Here is a 19677-nt window from a genome sequence, read left to right as displayed (position 1 = left end):
CAGAGGCGGGACCAGATCCAGATTCCTAATTTGGCACACTTTTTACTGACTATCCCCCAACCAAGAGGGCGGAAAGTTGCAGGGGTATAGATTTTATGAAGAGAAGGATCAAACTCACATAATAACTCTCTCCAGCCCGCTAAACTACCTTTCACCATGAAATCTTTGACACACAAGAACTTTCCACATCTCCACAAATCTCCTTCATGACCCTTACCACACAACCTCTCAGCAAAAACATTGCTGCATATTTCCTGTAAAAAGTAGATGCTTTCACTCAGGAACTCTTTTACACTCTTCCTCTAAATCTAGACACACCATCTGTGTGCCTTTCCTCTGTTACAAAGGATGCAAAGTCTCTATTCCTATGGAAGTTCAACCCTTTCAGGTGTTTCTGGACCCTTCCCACCCCATCTTAGCAACTTTATATCAACTCTTCCCCAGGATTAATTTATCATTATCTATGAGATCATTCTCATACACTATGGGCATGCATTATAACCTCCCACCTAAAAAATATCCACCCTTTGAGATGTCACTACATATCTATTAGGGTGGCTAAAATCTAAAACATGACAAAACCAAATACTGGTGGTGATGAGGAACAACAGGAACTTTCATTCATTGCTGGTGGGAATGCAAGATAACACACGGCAGTTTCTTACAAAACTAATCATATCTTACCATATGATCTAGCAGTGAAGTTCCTGGGCATTTATCCAAATGAATTGAAAAATTATATTCACACAAAATCATGCATGTGGACATTTACAGCAGCTTTCTTCATTATTGTCCAAACTAGAAGCAAACAAGGTTTTCCTCCATGAGAGAATGATACACAAACTGTTCGGACAATAGAATATTATTCGGCACTAAAAGTAAATGAGCTATCAGGCCACAACCTGACATGGAAGAAACTCAAATGCATATTGCTATATGAAAAAGTCAATATAGAAAGGCCATATACTATATGACTACAAATAGACAACATTCTAGAAAAGGCAAAGCCATTGACACGGTTTAAAAATAAAAAAGTCAATACTTGCCTGGAGTTGAGAAAAAGGTAGATGAATAGGCAGAGCACTAGGAATTTTTAGGGCAGTAAAATTCTTCCATGGAATATGGTAATGGTGGATAGTTGGCATTATACATTTGGCAAAAACCCCAGGTCATACAACACTGATACTGAATCCTAAAGTAAGCCATGGATTTTAATTAATATTAATGTATCAATGTTGGTTCATCAATGGTAACAAATACACCACATTAATGCAAACTATTAATATAGTAATAAGGAAATTGATAGGTTGGAGCAGAGGAGGTATACAGAAACTCTCTATCTTCCACTTAATTTTTTTCCATAAACCTAAAACTGATCTAAAAAAAAAAAAATACAACCTTTCATTAAAAAAATAAAATAAGGGGCGCTTACTCAGTTGGTAGAATGCTTGCCCCACATGCACAAGACCCTGGGTTCAACCCCCAGCACCACTAAAAATAAATAAATAAATATTAAATAAATAAATAAATTACCTACCCTTGTCCCCCACAGCCTACTTTGGCTCCCTCAGTCTCTCCCATGTCAAATTATGATTCCTCCATCCAGCCATTGCTCAAGCCCAATGCAAAGGACTCTTTCTTTTCCTGCCTTAGCTGGCCCTTTTGGATTTTAGCATTTGCTTTTCTTCCAGCCCAGCCCTGTGGAACGCAGCCCCAGGCTTGCCCTTGCTCAGGTCCCAGCCCAGGGCTCCTCAGCTGAGGGAGGTCCTTCCACACTGCCTTGTCACAGGGCCTCAGCTTTCCCAGGCACACCTTTGCTTTGTCTTCATGCCACCCTAAAATTAACGTGTTCACTCGTGGGCTTGCATGGGCATCCTCATCCCCACCAGCACGTGAGCCCCACCAGGGAACAGTGACTTCTTCTGTGCCATGCAGGCCACACTGTCTTCAACACCTTTGGCAGAGCTCAGTATGGGAGATGCTACATAAATACACACTAAGGGAAGAAACGTGTGCATTCTAGAAAATAGAATAGATTTTGTTTACAAAAAAAAAATGGACCATATAGTTCAAGAATTTCACATATAGCTCATCTCCCTCCATAGTTCTTTTTGTAACTAACATTTTTCATGAGTATGGAATATTTATTACAAGTGATGAGCCAGTATTAATATTGATACATTATTATGAATTAAAGTCATAGAGTTTACATCAGGATTCACTCGGTGCCAAACATTCTAGAGGTCTTAAAAATTGTACAATGGCATGTAGCCATCATTATAGAGTCCCACAAAAGTTTTATTATCACCCAAATCTTCTGCGCTCCTTATTCATCCCTACCCCTCTTCACCTTGAAATCCAGGAAGTCTCTGATTTTTTTTCTTAACTTTTCACTATGTCTATAGTTTGACACTTCCCACAATTCCATAGAATTAGAGTAATACAGTATGTAGTCTTTTCCTACTGATTATTTTTCTTTTAGTCATATATAGGGTTCCTCCCTGAATTTTTGTAGCTTAATAGTTTATTTCTTTTTATTATTGAAAAATATTCCATTGTATAGAAGTGTCACAGTTGGTTAATCCATTTAACTTTGAAGCAAATAAATTGTTGCCTCCAGTTTGCAACAATTATGAATAAAGCTGCTATAAATGTTCATGTGCACATTTCTGTGTGAACATGTTTTCAGCTCTTTGCAGTAAATGGATGATTCTGGAGGCTAAGGCAAGACTTTTACCTTTCTAAGAAACTGCAAAACTGTCTTCTAAAGTGGCTGTATCATTTTGCATTCCCACCAGCAAGAAGCTTCCCAGCTTCACTAGTATCTGGGGTTGTCAGGATTTTAGACATTCTAATAAGTGTGCAGCAAACTTCATTTTAATTTGTAATTCCCCCATGATGTACAATGTTAAGAATCTTTTTTTGGGTGAGGGGTACTGGTGATTGAACTCAGGGTCACTCAGCCACTGAACCACATCCCCAGTCCTATTTTGTATTATATTGAGAGACAGGGTCTCATTGAGTTGCTTAGCACCTCGCTTTTGCTAAGGCTGGCTTTGAACTCGCAATCCTCCTGCCTTAGCCTCCCAAGCTGCTGGGATTACAGGTGCGCACCTCAGCACCTGTCTTAAGAATCTTTTTATATCTTATTTTTCATCTCTGTCTTTCTGATGAAAGATCTGTTCAAATTACTTCCCCAGTTTTTAGTTGGGTTGTTTTTTTTCTTATGCTAACCTTAAGAGTTCTTTGTATATTTTGGGTACATGTCCTTTAGTAGATACATGTTTTATAAATATTTTCTCCCAGTCTGTAGCCTGTCTTTTCCTTCTTAACAATGTGTGTAGAGAGCAGATGTTTTTAATTAAAACTAAATTCAATTTATCATTGTTTTTCAAGGACTGTGTTTTTAGTGTGGTATCTAAAAAGTCATCACCAAACCCAAGGCACCTATATTTTCTCCAGTGTTCTCTTGTAGGAGTTTCCAAGTTTTGTATTTTACAGTTAGGTCCATGATCAACTTTGAGTTAGTTTTTGTGAAAAGTGTGAAATCTGTGTCTAGATTCATCATTTTGCATATCCAGTTTGTGTGTGTTAGCTTTCTGGTACCGTAACTCAACAAGAGAAAATGTTTATTTTGACTCACAGTTTCCAAGGTTATGGTCCATGATGGAGGCTCCATTACTATTGGGTCTATGGTGAGTCGGAATATCAAAGCAGGGAGCAGGGAGCATGTGGTGACACAAAGGTGTTCAACTCATGACCAGGAAGTGAAAGAGAGAGGAAGAGGACCAGACAGAGATTCCATGATCTCCTTCATGGATACACCCCCAATGGCCAGAAGACCTCTCAATAGGCCCTTCCTCTTAAGGTTTCCACCCACTCCCAAGCCGTGGTCTAAACGTTTAACACTCAGGACTTTGGGGGACACTTAAGATCCAAACTATAGCTCAGTTGTTCCAGCACCATTCTTCGGAAAGACCATCCTTTCCCCATTGAATTGCTTCATTGCTTTGTCAAAGTTCAGTTAACCATTTGTGTGGGTCTGCTTCCCAGCTCCTTCTCCTGTTTCATTAATCTCCAATTAATCATAGTTAATAACATCTTGGCACATTTATACTTTAATATATAGGTTTACATAAAAGAGTGCATGGAGTTTTATATTGTCTTTCTCCCCCTTATGGAGGATAATATTTTTGCAACTTCTCTAAACTGTGGTTGAAAATATTGTCAATGTTGAATGTCTTTTGTAAGGAACCAGGATCCCAAATGAGTTTCCTTCAATCTTGTGGGGTTGGTGGGAATTCTGCCAGGGGTAACATGATAGGTCAGGCTGTGGCAATCTCTTCATGATCACCTCTGTTCGGGGTCTACAAAGGACCATCAGCCAAGATTAGAATTCACAGATGGAAATATTCCTGTTTTTTCCATCTACAAAAATGATGAAGCTTTCTCCTCTTTTTCTTCAGAGATCAGAAGGTGAAAGTGAAAGCTCAATTAAATAGGCTGGGTTTAGAATATTTCCCTCCTGTTGGAAATGATTTTAACAGTTCCCTTTTCATACATTTAATTTTTAGAATACACATACTTTTTTTGTACCAGGAAGCAAACCCAGGGGTACTTAACCACCACATCCCTGGTATCTCCCCCCACCCCACTCCACCCCGCGCCTTTTCTGAGACAGGGTGACGGCTAAGTTGCTGAGGCTGGCTTTGAACTTGCCATCCTCCTTCTGAGTCCCTGGGATTACAGGTGTGCGCCATGGCGCCAGGCCAGAATATAGAATACACTTACATTTTACTGAAAGCTGCCTCGTGTTCTGTTTTGGAATCTGAAAGGATATAAATGTTAGGCAAACAAACTAATAAAGAATGTATTTCCTGTCCACCTACTCTGAAACACCTTGATAAGTAGGGGCTGAGCCTGAGCATGAAAGAAAGACACGCTGAGCAGCAGGGTGGTGGGTAATGATATTTATAATATTTACAAAGGCCTTCTTAAACCCCCAACTAGCCAACTTTACAACTCAATGGAAGGTATTTTTATCTCTGTTTTATTGATTGGAGAATATGATCAGAGAAGTTTATAAAACTAGTAAGTTGGGGCGGGGGACAGGGGAGGATCCAAGGCCTGGTTCATTTATCCCACACGTTTGTGCTGAACGTCTGCAAATGCCAGATACTGCTCTAGCCTCCGCGTAAACCGCAATAAACAGACCGGCACCAGCTACGGTCCCTCGGTGGGCCTGCCTGGGCGGAGGTGACCACGGGTTAGCAGCAGAGAGCAAGAGACGCCCATTACCTCATCGGGCATCCCCGCCCCGGCCCCGCCCCCGGCGCCCGCCCCAGCCGCGTCCTGCAGGGAGTCGGCGCAGCGAGCCCGGAGGCGGAGCGATGTGCCCTGGCTCCTAGCTGTTCTCACCTGGCTGCGAGGAATCCCAGCGGGCGAGCAGGGGACCCTCCCTGGCGCAGTCAGCGGGTCACCACCCCGACTCGCGGCCCACTTTGGCCCCACGCGGGGCTTGGCCGGCGCTCACCAGAAGAGGTCGCCGGCTGACTCTGTGCAAGGAAGGGGTCTCGAGCAGTGCGCATCCCGGCCGCGGGAGCCGAGCCCTGGCGGGGAGCGCCGCTCGGAGGTGGGCCGAGGGGAGCGTCTCAGCGCGGCGCTGCCGGGCGAAACTGCCAAGGTAAGGCGGGGAAGGCGGGTCGCGGTGGAGACCGCTAGGGCCGCTGACAGTAGGACAGAGGCCTTCTCCCTGCCATCGGTTCCCGGAATCCCCCTCCTGTCCCTCCCTCGTCCCGGGACTCCGCTTCCTCCTGCCTGGCCTCACTGCTCTGGATACTTTGGTGCACCCCTGCGCCCCTCCACTGGTCCCAGGGACCCCGCATCCCCCGGGGCGTCTCAGGGCGCCCCAGGGCGGTCCCCACGTAGCTGCTCCGAGCAGGTTGTGCTCTCCCTCCCCTGGCGTCGTCCATTCATCATCTCTGCTGTGAGCCCGGCATTTTTGCGTCCAGCCCTGAGTCCCCCCCAGCACCCGTCCCCGCCAACATACCTAGGGTGCCTGGGACTCTTGGGCACTTGCCACTGCTTGATATGAATTGTGAAGTTTGAGGGTCGGATTCCTCAAGATCTCCACCCTGCCTTGCAAAACTGGGTTACCAAATTGCGCCCCCGGGTCGGGGTCTCGGTCCTGCCACACACAAGCCCAGCGATTTATTTAATCATCCCTTGCTGGAGAGGGGTCACAGAAGGGGCTAGAGTGTCCTACCTTCTTCCAGATCCACAGCCTGGAAGCTGTGGTGGTTTGGGCGAGGGGACATGGATTCAGGCACAGAGGAGTGAACTTCTTTCAGGTGGGGAGGGATGATATAATGTCAAGATATTTTGCGAATATGGGTGATATTCTAGCTCGTGGTTTTACTCAGAGCAAACCAGTTATGTGCACTAGGATGCCGACTCCACCTATCCATTTATTTGGCTCCTGATGACTTCATTGGAAAACTTTGGATATCCCACCTCATTTTGTGTTTTACTGTTTGGTGTCCTTGTTTTGCTTGGCAGGAGGTCTTAAAAATTAGCCTGAGCACGGGATCAGAACCTGGTGGGAGGTGCTGGTTTTGGCCCCAGAGTCCTGCTGGCCCCCCCTTGTCATGTCATGACCCAGGAGCTTAGCCCCACCAGCTGTCCCCAGTCCCACTCTTGCCAATCCATCTACAGTTATTAGGTAGGTGGCAGAGGCCACACCAAAATCTTCTCTAAGGAAAATATGTAATAAATGTTGCTACCAATTTGGGCATGGTTAAGGTTTTGTCTGTCTCAGGAAGTGGATTGAACTTTTAGCTGCGGTAGTTTACAAGTTGTCTTCAATTTTAAATCATCAAAAATCTGCATGACTCTTCATTCTTACCTGTCTTTCCTCCAAAATTTCTCCTGCATTTATTTAAAAGTTAAAGAAAAATATGCCTGAGATTTGGTTCAGATTATTTGACAAAAGGTGCCTTGTTTAAGAGAGAAACCAGAAGGATCATAGTACAAGAGGTACTGTTTTAGAAGCGAAACTTACATTAAAGTAAAGACTCCATCACTCATACTTGCCCACACAAAACCACACTGGCTTCATTTTCCTGTTACATTTATAAGTCTGCAAACTAATTAAGGGTCAATGACATGTATATTATTTTATTATTAATCTTTATGTTTTATCAAAACTAAAACCCAAACTAAAATTTAGTGCATTAATTATAAGATGCACTAAAATTGTGTGTAACCAAGTTAAAAAAAAAAAACAACACTGTAAGGCATGCTGTGTCATACTATTGGACAAAGTCTTCTGAGTGCAAAAGTGTTCTAATGTGGAAAAGAAAAAGTGCCTTTTATAATTCATGAAATATTGGTAAACCAGCATATAGCTCGACACCATAGTGAGCCCTCCTTATCTTCAGGTTCTGCATCTGCAGATTCAAGTAATAAGCTTCTATACTGAACATGTACAAACATGTTCCCTTTTCATTATCCAATAAATAATACAATATACCAATAATTTACATTATACAGGGTATCATAGGTAATCTAGGGATGATTTAAAGCATGTAGGAGGAAGTACATAGGTTCTACACAAATGCTACACTGTCTTATGTTAGGAATTTGAGTGTCCTTGGATTTTGGTACCTGGGGGAGGAGGGTCCAATCGCCAAAGGATGCTGAAGGTCCACTGTTTTTTTTCCCTGTCTCTTCTCCCTTAAAGAATGAGACTAGGAGCTGGGATTGTGGCTCAGTAGTAGAGCACCTGCCTAGCATGTGGGAAGCACTGGGTTCCATTCTCAGCATCACATATAAATAAATGAATAAAATAAAGGTCTGTAAACATCTAAAAAAATTAAAAATAAAATAAAATTTTAAAAAAGAATGAAACTAGTGGTAGGCAGTCCAGGAAAAAAATAAAGGAAAAGTTGTTATTTGGCAGAGGAGTTTGGTTGCCTTAAGAATGGGAACAGGTAGAGACAAGAGAAAATAAAAGAAAAAAGAGGCATGTAAGATGGGGTGAATGGAGTTGGGGGCCACTGCAAATGTTCTCTGGAGCCAGCAGGAAAATGAACACACTCAGTAACCCCAAGAAGCCAAGGCTTTACAAACCAGATACCCTTAAGCTTTATTGTTGGTTTTTGTTTGCTTGTTTGTTATTAATTCTGAGGGTCAGAACTATGTTTAAAATTTAAGTGTGCCCTAACCACTAGAAACTACACTGGCAAGTCAACAAAAATCTTGAAAATTCTCCCTGATCAATAAGAAAGAGTGCAATCAATCAATCAAACAATAAGTCTTGGCAGCCATGGTGAGGCCATTGGTGCTGGGCAGGTGAGTGAGAAAGCAATCCAGAGGGCTGCCTAGGAGCAGGGTGTGCCTGCACTAGAATTGTGCCCAGATTGTCGACTCTGCCTCACCTCACCCCTAGGGACAGGGAGCCAGATATGCAGGATGCTTACCGAAACCTTCTAGGTGTGTCAGACTGAGCTCTTTCCTCTCCTTCTCTCCTGTCCCAGCACCAGTCCTTCAGGCAGGGTCTGGAGAAGCTTCCTGGCTTTCCAGAACATACTGGTCCCAGTAGTAAAAAGAAGTCAAGATGTCACTCCACCATGTCACAGTAGGAGATGACTGAAGCCTTCCAAGTACAGCAGGGGAAATGGGGAAGAAAAGGAAAGAACAAGAAGGTGTTCTTGCAAGGAGTCTCCTCTGTGTGTGTGTGTGTGTGTGTGTGTGTGTGTGTGTGTGCACGCGCATATGTGTACACATGCATATCTTGGAACCAAAGATACACCCTACAACAACTGGATAAAAATTTGAACAAAATCGACGATGAGAAAAAAAATCTAAATAGACATTAAAAGAGAGATTGCAGACAATGGAATAAATTGAAGCTCACGAAAACTCAATAACAGAAGAAATAATTTAGAGGAAAGAAGAGAGAAAATATTTTAAAATATTTAAATAGAGGAAAGGCTTGATTTAAGCCCCCTTGGGGATGAAAGAGACAATGATGAAATCAGTTAGAAAGAATCAATCTGGAAGACAGGCCAAACACAATCAAGCATGTAGGATAATTGGATCCCTGGAAGAGGGAAACCCACAAATGATACAAAAGTACAAAAAAAAAGGAACAAAAGGAAATAATTGAAATGAAGATTTTGAAAAGTGGTCTATAAACTAAAGAACTTGCCACTTCCAGGAAATTTTCACATGGAAGTGCTCAGCACCAAGGTATCTTAAATGGTTTCAAGTCAAAGGAAAAGAACTATTTAGGAATGCAAGAACACAAAGCAAAGGAAGGAGAAGCAAAATCAGCTGGCCTCAGACTTTGCAGTGAAACACTAAATGCTAGAATGTCATGATTGGAGGGAAATTGTCCTCTCAACCTGTCATTCAAGTTGAAAGTCAGTGGGCAGACCTTCACAACTCTGAAGAACAGAGTGTGTAGCACCATGAGCCCTGTCGAAAGACAAAGAACGCAGGCGTGCACACACACACACACACACACACACACACACACACACACACACACATCTACCTAGAAAACAAAGTCCAGGAAATAGCCAATTAAGAGATAACATAAGGGACTCAGAAGTAAAGAAATAGTACAGAAAATGTGGTCTTTATTCTATTTAAAGTTGGAAATAATACAGAACCTCTAAAGAAATTGTGGCAGAATACAGTGTAATTTTAATAAATCCAGACCAAAATATATATAGAAAAAAAAGAAAGAAAAAAGAAAAGAAAGTGGGGGAGGAAATGGAAAAGAAATATGAGAATGCTGATGTTCTGACCTTTCAAACCATGGATCGATAAATATGGTTTAAAATTAAAAGGTACTATGAATATATAATACTATGACTTCCTAATGTCTTTCATAATTTTTTAAACCTCAGAGGGATATAGTTGGAATTTATTCTTTCTGATGGACAAAAAAAAGTTTGAAATGTCAACAATTCCTTCAGCTTTGCTTTGTTTTCTTTCCTAAACAGATTTAATAAATTAACAATGTGTGTGTGTGTATGTGTGTGTGTGCGCGCGCACGCGTTCGTTGTGTTTACATTTAAGTATGTAGACAGATCTGTGGGATCGAGTTCACTCAATGTTAATGGTGATATCTGGATGCTGGGATTTGTACTTTCACACATTATTTTTTTAAATGAGCATGTTGAATTTTTACAGAAACAAGAAATATATGTGGAAAAACAATTCTGAAGCAGATATGCCAAGGTATTATTGATTGATACTGGATGGTAGAAATAAGGATCGTTTTTACTTTCTTCTTTGTACTCCTTTGTATTTTTTTAATTTATAGAATAAATTATGGAATTGTATTTGTATAATATTTCTGAATCCAGTTCATTCATTATTCACTAACTGCATGGCAGTGTGCCAATCATCAGGATAGAAGAAAAGATAGTCAGGCTGCCTACCAGGAACTGAGAGGTAGCAAGTTCCTCAAGGGTTGTCTGTCTGTGTACTTAGGAGTTGGAATTCAGAGAAGAAGGACTTCACCCAGACTCCAGCTAAACCTTGAAAATCAGTAATATTTGTTTGAGTGTAAGTGTCAAGTACAGCTCCCAGGTAAGAGACCCTGCAGAATGGAGAAGACCCAAGCCAATGATGATCTAAGTCTGGAGCTTGGCACGTGCATGGGACAGTGACTCCAGGGAAAACTGGAAAGCTGGTGACAGCCTTGAATTCACTCTTTGGAACTTGCATGCTGTCAGGCCATAATGAGCTAAGACTGGGCTGGCTGCATAATTTGCAGGGTCCACCAGAACAAACAAAAATGTAGGGCCCAGTCATTTAAAAAGCAGGGAAGAATGTCACTAGAGATACAAAATAGAAAGTCATTTTTTTCTCTCTCTCATTGTCATATTTTTAAGTTTCCTATTTAATGCCATTCTGAGTCAAAAAATAAAAATTTTAATCATTGGCATGAATGTAGCAGTTGTTCATATTGTGCAGATATAAGATTTATCCAATTTAAAAGCTGACAAAAGAGCATTTAATTCCGACAAAATACTGTTTTACACAATTAGGATTTCGTAACATATCTTGGGAGGTTCCCTTAAGCCAGAAGCAAACCCAAGCTAGATTCAGGAAGATGTAAACCAAGAAGTCATAAACAAGTGTAAAATAGAAGCAAAGACAGTCTTATTATGCTGTTGAATAAATTCGCAAATGGAGACAGAGCCAGTTTGGTAGAACAGGTAGGTGTTGGCATCTGGTGAAGCAGGATGGAGACTTTTATGGCAAGAAAAGGAGTAAGTACTTGGAGATTGACCTTCTTTGGGAGAGAGAAGCAGGATTAAGGTACATCTAGCAGTTGGAACTCGACTCCAACCAAGCTAGTCATAAAATTTGTAAGTCCATCAGAATGTCCAAGTCAAGAGGCAAAAGCTAGTCGTTCCAGTATTTCTTAAACCTTGCAAAGTATTTTTTGATTCCAGCAAGTGATTCCTCTGGATTCGCTTCCTGACATGATGTCTGAGGGATAAGGGACACCATTCTGCTGCCATTTTGATTGTTCTGTTGTCAGAGGTTGCAGAGAGGAAGAGGGGGTCCCTCGAGGGACAGAGCCATTCAAGGGAGTGCTCCCTTGGGCACCATGATATGGGTCTGACATTGCCAGGATCCTTCTCTTGCTAACTCCCTCTATCTCTGGGGAACTCCCCCATTCCCAAGGACCCACCACCCTAACCCACATCATACTGGCGACATCCAAGGATCTTTAAACCACTGCTCTGAATATGCTAGTACCTGGGTCAAGCGTGACCTAGAGGCTATTTCAACCAGACCCCACCTCCAGCCAGCTGCCCCTGGGTGAGGCAGGCATTGCCAGCCCAAAGGGAGTAGCCTCTACTCTACCTGGTATCTCCATGGCAGCCTGGAGCACCAAACCCTGACCTCCCAGCACCTGCACCAGGAGGGCTCCAGGGAATGCTGGACCCTCTTCCAGTTTGAAGAGTGTTAGCACCCAACCAAAGGGCAGCAGCAGTCAGGGGCACAGAGAGCTAATCCTGTTGGGGAAGGGGAGGTGATCCAAATAGGAGCTGAAGCTCCCAGCCCACCATTGTGCCAGCAGACTTCACTAGCAAAACACAAATTCAAAGATAAAATCATTAGGAATTTTAAGATGGCCACAGGAGAGCAATAAACCAAGCGTGGGACCCTCTACATGCCACTCCCTGGTGGACTGAGATGGCCCAGGCTTCAGAAATGAGACAATAGAGCTATGCTTTAGGAATAATGATCTATTCATAGGGGAAATTTTAAGGAGCCTCATTAACAGTTCAGGCTGGACTCCAAAAATTCAAAATTAGATTTTGCAAATAAGCAAGTATCTAGTTATCAGACATCTGTTCAAAGTAGACTCTGGGTCACCAGGAACACAGCAAGGAAGGAGGCATTTCCTGGAGGGGTAAGCAGGACTTCTACGTGTGTGTGTGTGTGTATGTGTGTGTGTGTGTGTGTGTGTGTGTGTGTGTGTGTGTGTGTGTTTTCTTGGCTTCTGAAGGGACTGAGTCTTGCTGCAGACACATGACAAACACAAAAATGTACCATGATCAGAAAAAAAGCAGAGGGATAAGGAGAGCACAGGTCAGATGTTCAAGCATTCAGTGTCCCCTTGGATGTGACAGTCTACAATCCAGGTGTGCCCTGCGTCTAGAGGTATGTCCATGACCATGTAGCCCCTCTGCTGTGGAGGAGTGACAGGAGAGATGACAACATATATCACAAAGATATTCCAGCAGATGTTTCCGAAACAGAAAAGTGTTATGGGATCAGTTGTGAAGAAAGCTGCCTGGATATTTCCTGCACGTGAGTTTGAAGCAGGGGTGGAAATTTTTACTTGAAGTCTCTTAGAGTTTTCTAGAATACCATGAGTGGGAACCTGTCACCATGGCAATCAAGAGGACCTTTAGTGGGGTACAGTGGTGCATGCCTGTAACCCCAGCACTCAGAAGGCTGAGGCAGGAGGATCAGTAGTTCAAAACCAGCCTCAGCAATTTAGTGAGGCCCTAAGCAATTCAGTGAGACCCTGTCTCAAAATAAAATATATATTTTAAAAAAGGGCCGGACATGTGGCTCAGTGCTTTAAGTGCCTCTGTGTTCAATCCCCAGTACGAAGGAAGGAAGGAAAGAAGGAAGGAAGGGAGGGAGGGAGGGAGGGAAAGAGACTTTTAAAGTTAAGTTGTTTGTAGCTTGCACTCAGTCTGCTATTTTACATCTTTTTTCATTTCGACTTGGGACTCAATACTGCCTTAGTATTTGGGACACTGAAGAATACCCAGAACCTATAGGACCTAATTGCTTAGATGGAGAAGAAAGATCTGAAAGAAAGAAGAACATAACTGATTGGGGCTCTTTGAAAAATTCCCATCTCACCTTGGAGTAGAGAAGACTCTAAGACTCAAAACCCAGAGGTTGAGGAAGAAAACAGTCATCCCTCAGTGTCCTCAGGGGCTGGTTCCAGCATCCCCTGTGGATACCAACTTCACAGATGCTCATCTCCTTTGCCTAAGATGGGATAGTGTTTGCATATAACCCACACACTTCCTGTCATATATTTTGAATAATCTCTGGGTTGCATGTAATACTTGGAACAATGTTAATTTTTTGATCCACAGTTGGTTGAATCCACAGATGTAAAACTCACACACAGATATGGCGGGCCAATGGTACCTTGAAATCTGAAAACATAAAACTCAGAAACTTCTGAGTGGTTTGAAAAAGAAAAAAAAGAAAACAGTACAAGCAAATCAAAGGCAAATGACAAACTAGGGGAAGAGAGAGAGAGAAAAAAAAGACGTGATTGATATCATCAGGGTCAGTTTCCCTCAAATTTAAAAAGAAGTTCCTACAAATCAATAAGAAGAGGGCAACAACTCAATAGAAAAATGGGCATAAGTTGGAATAGACAGTTCACAGGAAAGGAGATACAAATAATTCTTAAATGTGAAAGGATGCTCAATCTCAGAATAAAAGAAATGCAAATTAATATTAGTGTGAGGACAGTTTTCCATTTAGGAATCCATAAAAAGCAGGTGACACCTCTTTGAAAACACTGTGGGAAGCAAAAGTTCTCACACATTGCAGGCGGTTATGTAAATCAGTACAGCCCAAGGGCAAGCAGGGTGGCAGTTTTTATCAAAATGACAAATTCATGGCCCCAAGACCGGGTCTCTTCTATCTGCCTCTCCAGACTCAACCTCCACCTCCCCAGCCCTCAACTTTGCCTGTGGCTCCTGTCTTGTAGGGACAACCACCGCCCCCTTGCCCTAAAGCTTCTGATTGGGTTAAGCCAATGGGGCATCCCAGGAAAAGAAAAGAGAGAGAAGAGATTTATCACTGATCCCTTCCCTTAAGTCACCTGGGCTTAAGGGAAGCCCTGTCATAGCTCCCCGCAGGATTCCCTGCTTCCAGTATTGGTTCCTTCTTTCCTCTTCAAGCCCTGATTGGGTATAGACCCGCCACCACCCCCTGTTGTTAGCTGGAGGAACTGCAAGCTTCCTTATGGCAAAATCTGCATCTTACAAATTCCTACCTAGTCCCTTGATTAAAGTCATCCTCAAATTATCCTAACTTGACTCTGCCATTTCCTGATACAACCCTGGTTTACCGGCCCCTTGTTTAGTGTCTTAGTCCATTTCATGCTGTGATAACCACAGAATGCCACAGACTGGGTAATTTATAAGGGATGGACATTATTTTGCTCATGGTGCTAGAGGCTGGGAAGTCCAAGGTCAAGGGGCCATATGTGGTGAGGATCTTCTTAATGCATCATAATGTGAACATCACATGACAAGAAGTCAAGAGAGAACCAAACTTACATTTACAACAGACTCTCTCAACAATGAACCTACTTCCTCAATGTCAAGGTTAATCCATTCTCACTTTCTCAGCTCTTGTGTTGTGAATTAAGTTTCCAACACATGAACTTTAGGGGATACATTCAAATCATAGTACCTAGCAATCCTACATCTGAAAGTTTGCCTGTGTTTAGACCTTCACATGTGCAAAATGATGTGTGTCCAAGAGAATTCCTTGCAGTACAGATTGGAAACAATTCAAATGTCCATTGCAGGGGACTAGTTAAATTAATGATATGTCCATAGAGAACACCATGCAATTATTTTTAAAACAAAAGCAAGAAAACTTTCTTTGATGGAAAGATCTCCCAAAGACATTTTAAATGGAAAAATTAAGACTAGAATCTCTACATACTATCTCTTGCCTAAAAGGAGAGAGAAAATCAGAATACATATTTGTTTTTGCTTTTGCATAAAGGATTCGCCAAAGTAAAAGTTTTCTAAGAGGAACAAGACTCTTCACATTTTTTAAAATGTATTTAAAAATTTTTAACCAAGTGACCATGACTAGATAGGGGATTGGTGCCAGAAGCTGAGAGAAAACTGTTTGAGTAAATGGGGCCCATGGTCCAGCTTCTTGGCAGGTGGGGGAAGGCTGGAGTCCAGAATCTGACTATTTCTTGCTGGCCTTTTATTGTCATGTCTTTGCCCCCATTGTTATTTTTACCATTTAAATAGACACCTCAGAATTTTGATCACCTAGTATTGGTTTTCCTTTCAGATGTGAAAGTGAAAAAAGGACTTAACAACTAACAATGGTGCCCTTGAACCCCAGTTCCTCAGCCATCAGATCATGCAATTTGTGCCTCGTGGGTAAGTGCTGCTTTTCACCCTGAGTCTTCAAGAGCACACCCGTGCTGTGCTCTTCACCCAGAGCCCTATTGTGGAGCAGCAGACTGATTCCCCAGGCTGGAGGACCCGGATTGACCTGCCCGGTGTCAGGTGTTCAGCAGAAAGTAGGGAGTCAGTGCCAATGGCTTGGATTTCATATGGGGTTCTGCCTCCTGTTAATTGTAGGGAACCAAACAGATGAGCAGGAATAACATAAGGCACAACACTGTTGGGGACTGTCCTTGTGTATGACTTCAAGAGTGATTTCTCCTGCTGCCCTTACTCCAATCCCTTGTAGAGTTTTCAGCCTACCATTATATTTGGGAGGAGGCCAAACCCCTTATCTCTTGCCGTGTCCACCAGACTGAAAAGTCATCCCTAAACTTTGGTTTCTGCATTTCATTTATTATTAATCTTTTTCTTTTTCCCTTCAGTCCTATTCACTCATGCCTTTTCTCTGCCTTCCTTCTGATTCCAGTTCCGTATCTTAGTGTCTTCTGCCTCATATTTAATCAGTAGGAGACCCATGAGTGGGACAGTCCATGCGTGGACAGTTTTCTGAGTGCAGACTGTCGAGATGCTGGGTACTGTATAGCATAGCATCCTTGGTCTCTACCAGGGGCCAGGGGCCCCACATCCCCTAAAGTCATTGTGATACCCAGAAAACAAGTGCCCTCCCACCCTCAAGGGGATAACCCACCGATTCCCATCAAAAACACCCTTTCTTCCTCTACCATCCTTTAAGGTGTATTAATTAGCAACATGCTTATTTGTACCTTGAGAATTTTTTTTCAGATAGATAACTGCTTCTTAGGATGCTCCCTCAATCGGCTCAACCCTAATTGTTAGGACCAGCTCCCAAATCCATCTGAGTTTGGATCCACTCAGGACACAATGCTTGGACCATGTGTCATGGTACCAATGTCAACTAAGCACCATTCACTTGAGTATTTCTGTTAGCAAAAGAAAATCCCAATCCAATATTAATACATGAGGGTAAACAACTCTCAAACCTAGAGAGATAATTTTAAGTTGAGCTCAGAGTAAACATTATTGCTTCTCTAACTTGTTTTTCTTCTTCCTAGTGTACATGAGCCTCATGTTTGTCACTTCGCATGATCTCCCTGGTAAGAGATGTTGGCTTGACTAAATTTTGTGTAAGGGTCAAAGTGTCAGAGTGACCGGATGTATAAAATATGAGAAATTTGATTTTTGATCCCAAATATGTTACTTATTTTATTGAAATCCTTTCTCTGTAAAAGGAGGTAGAATTAACTATTCTTGATTTTCTTATTTATCCCACAAAACTAATATAAGAAATTGATACTAGAGATCATTTAAAAACCCCTGGAAAAAATGTCCAGCTCCCAATAGTCTCACTCTTAGAAGAACACACGCTATGCCAAACAAAAAATAATTTCTATTTAATTTATATTCTTCCACCCACCGCTTCCAAATAAAGGAAAGTAATTTTTCACTAAGTCTTACCTGTCTACAAAACTTCAGTAACTCCCCATATTAAATGTCTGTGTGGCCTTCTGCTAAAGGGTGGGGGGAGGGAGGTAGCAACCAGGAAGCAAGGCCTGGGTCATAACCATAGAAAACTTAGGTGAGCTTTAAAACTGTGCCCAAAGAAAGTCAGGATTTGATCTGTGGAGCATTAGTCCCATTTGCTACTGCCACTTCCCATGCCTGTCATGGTATAACTGATTTCACGGTCTGGAACAGGCTCTCCTCCTGAACCTTCTTCAGCATTGCTGTGCAGCTTTAATGCCTAGAAAGGACCAGTCTGAGCACACATTAGATGCCCTCCTACCTGTGACCAGTGGCAGAGAGAATCCAGAGGAAGGAGAACCTGCAGTGGCTCAGGCTGAACTGCCTGTGGAGGAGCAGGAAGGGAGAAGTGGGCCCAGAATGAATGGGACCATTTTGGTCCAATGAGCTACAGGAAGTCCCTGATTGGGGAAGCCCTTCAGTCCAAGTTCTTCCACAGTGCCGAATTCCTTTTCCTAAGCTTTGCTACCTGGCAGTATGTTGCTCATCAGTGAGCTGTGTTCGTTGATTGCCCATGTCCAGTGTTTCCAAGACACCAGGCTGTCCAGAGGGTACTTCTCTTCAGAGGCCCAGATCGTAGGACCCAAGGGACAGACTGCACAGTGATCAGAATGCAACCCTCATGCTCAAAAGCCTCATGCTCAAAATTTCAACACCCTTTTTCTCCTCCTGTTCTCTTTGATCTTTCAGGTGAACCTTGTATTTTAAAGATGACATTTCAAAATTTTCGGCAAATCCTATCTTGGAAATTAGAAAACCAATCCACTGTGCCAACTCACTATACATTATGGTACACAATCATGAGGTGGGTTACATTTCATTTTTCTCTTGCTAAACATAGCATCAAAGGTAAAACATCCATTCTTTTTTTCTTTTCACACATTATTAGCAAATGTAATAATCATAGAACTAGTAAATAATGTAATAAAATAGAAGAGGTAAATAAAATTAAATCTTGTGCTCAATTTGAATTCATTGTCATGTGAAGCCCACTGTATTCTCTCCTGGTTGTGTCTTTTTAATGCAACTAAAGTAAAGAAAATTCTATTACAGCTGGGTGCTGTAGTGCACACCTCTAATCCCAGTTGCTTGGGAGGCTGAGGCAGGAGGATCATGAGTTCAAAGCCAGCCTCAGCAAAAGAGAGGTGCTAGCAACTCAGTGAGACCCTGTCTCTAAATAAAATGCAAAATAGGGCCAGGGTTGTGGCTCATAGTCAAGTGCCTCTGAGCTCAATCCCCAGTACCCCCCCCAAAATTATATTACAGAGTATTTTTGTGGCAGTAAAGGAAGTAAATAGTTTTGTCACCCATTTGTTTTTAGTTAAATTGGATACCTTCAGAATCCAAAGTTGCTTTTGAAGAAACTTGTTTTTATAACCAAAGTCAAAATCTACAGGTCAGAACCTCAGAAGCAAAACAGTTATATGGTTCTCACAAATGATCTCTCTAATTCAGTCAATCTGAATGTTGAAAAGTCCTGTGTTTTCCAAAGGTCCAAAGGTCTATTGACCATATTGATGGTTTATATTCACTCTTCTTTACTCAAAGAGGTATGTGGGACACCAGCAAACACTCTGGACTAGTCTAGGACATGCTGAGTTCAAAGTCTGGTATGGTCCCTGACCAGCCTGACACTCAGCACGGGACAGCCTCTCCAAGTTAATGCCACCACTTAGCAGGGTTGCAAGGATTGATGACATGATGGATGGAGACTTCTTTGTCTCTCTTCTCCCACATCTGACATCACTCTCATGAGTCGTTCCTCTGATCCAGTAGCCCCTTGAAATGTCCTTTCACTGATGGTTTATTTGGCTGCTGGTCCAGAGGAGGACCTGTTGTGAGTTTCTCTTCTGCCTGTTAAAGCCTTAAAATTTCTCTATGCACTGAGTGGTCATGTGTTGTCTACCTACCTTTCTGTGGCTTGATAGAATAGATATCTGTATTATCCCTAAACTAGCACAGGGATGAATTAGACCAGACCCTGTGGCTTTCATCTAGAGAGGGAGGGAGGGAGTCTCTGGAAAGGCAGTCATTATTGTCCTGGAGGGGGAGAGAGATCCGAGGCCCCTATGATGAAACCCCAAAGTTCATTCATTAATTCATCCAGCAAGTATTAACTGAGTACCTACTATATGGCAGGGAAGTCATCTATGAGCCAAAGTCCCTACACTCTGTGGGCATAAATTCTGAAAGTAAGTGGAGACATCATTAAACAAATAAAGGTATAATGTGAGAAGTAGAGATAAGTACTATGAAGAAAAATGTTAAAAGGGTAGAAGGGACTAAGAGTGTGGGGGTGGGGAAAGCATGGAGTGTTGCATTTCAAATAAGGTGGTTAGGGAGGGCGTTTTTGTGCAGGGCCCTAAAGGAAAGGAGGAAGTGAGGCACACAG

At 42.4% G+C, this 19677-nt stretch overlaps 1 protein-coding gene across 2 annotated transcripts in view; it reads left to right on the top strand.

Annotated features, from left to right (window-relative positions):
- The first annotated feature begins 5333 nt into the window (after positions 1–5333).
- The window catches only part of LOC306638172 (interleukin-10 receptor subunit beta-like), a 60298-nt gene continuing 45954 nt past the window's right edge, over positions 5334–19677 (top strand). Inside the window, exons 1-4 of one of the 2 annotated variants that reach the window (XM_079101350.1) lie at positions 5334–5683; positions 15622–15713; positions 16817–16858; positions 17976–18090. In XM_079101350.1, coding sequence (XP_078957476.1) covers positions 15656–15713; positions 16817–16858; positions 17976–18090 — 215 coding nt within the window. In that variant the 5' untranslated portion in view covers positions 5334–5683; positions 15622–15655. The remainder of the gene's footprint in view (positions 5684–15621; positions 15714–16816; positions 16859–17975; positions 18091–19677) is intronic. The other variant, XM_079101353.1, reaches the window with a different exon arrangement.

The sequence above is a fragment of the Sciurus vulgaris genome (genome assembly GCF_902686455.1).
Source record: "Sciurus vulgaris genome assembly, chromosome: 10".
NCBI lineage: Eukaryota > Metazoa > Chordata > Mammalia > Rodentia > Sciuridae > Sciurus > Sciurus vulgaris.
Note: the sequence above shows the minus strand (reverse complement) of the source record. Positions and strands in the feature narration are given on the sequence as shown.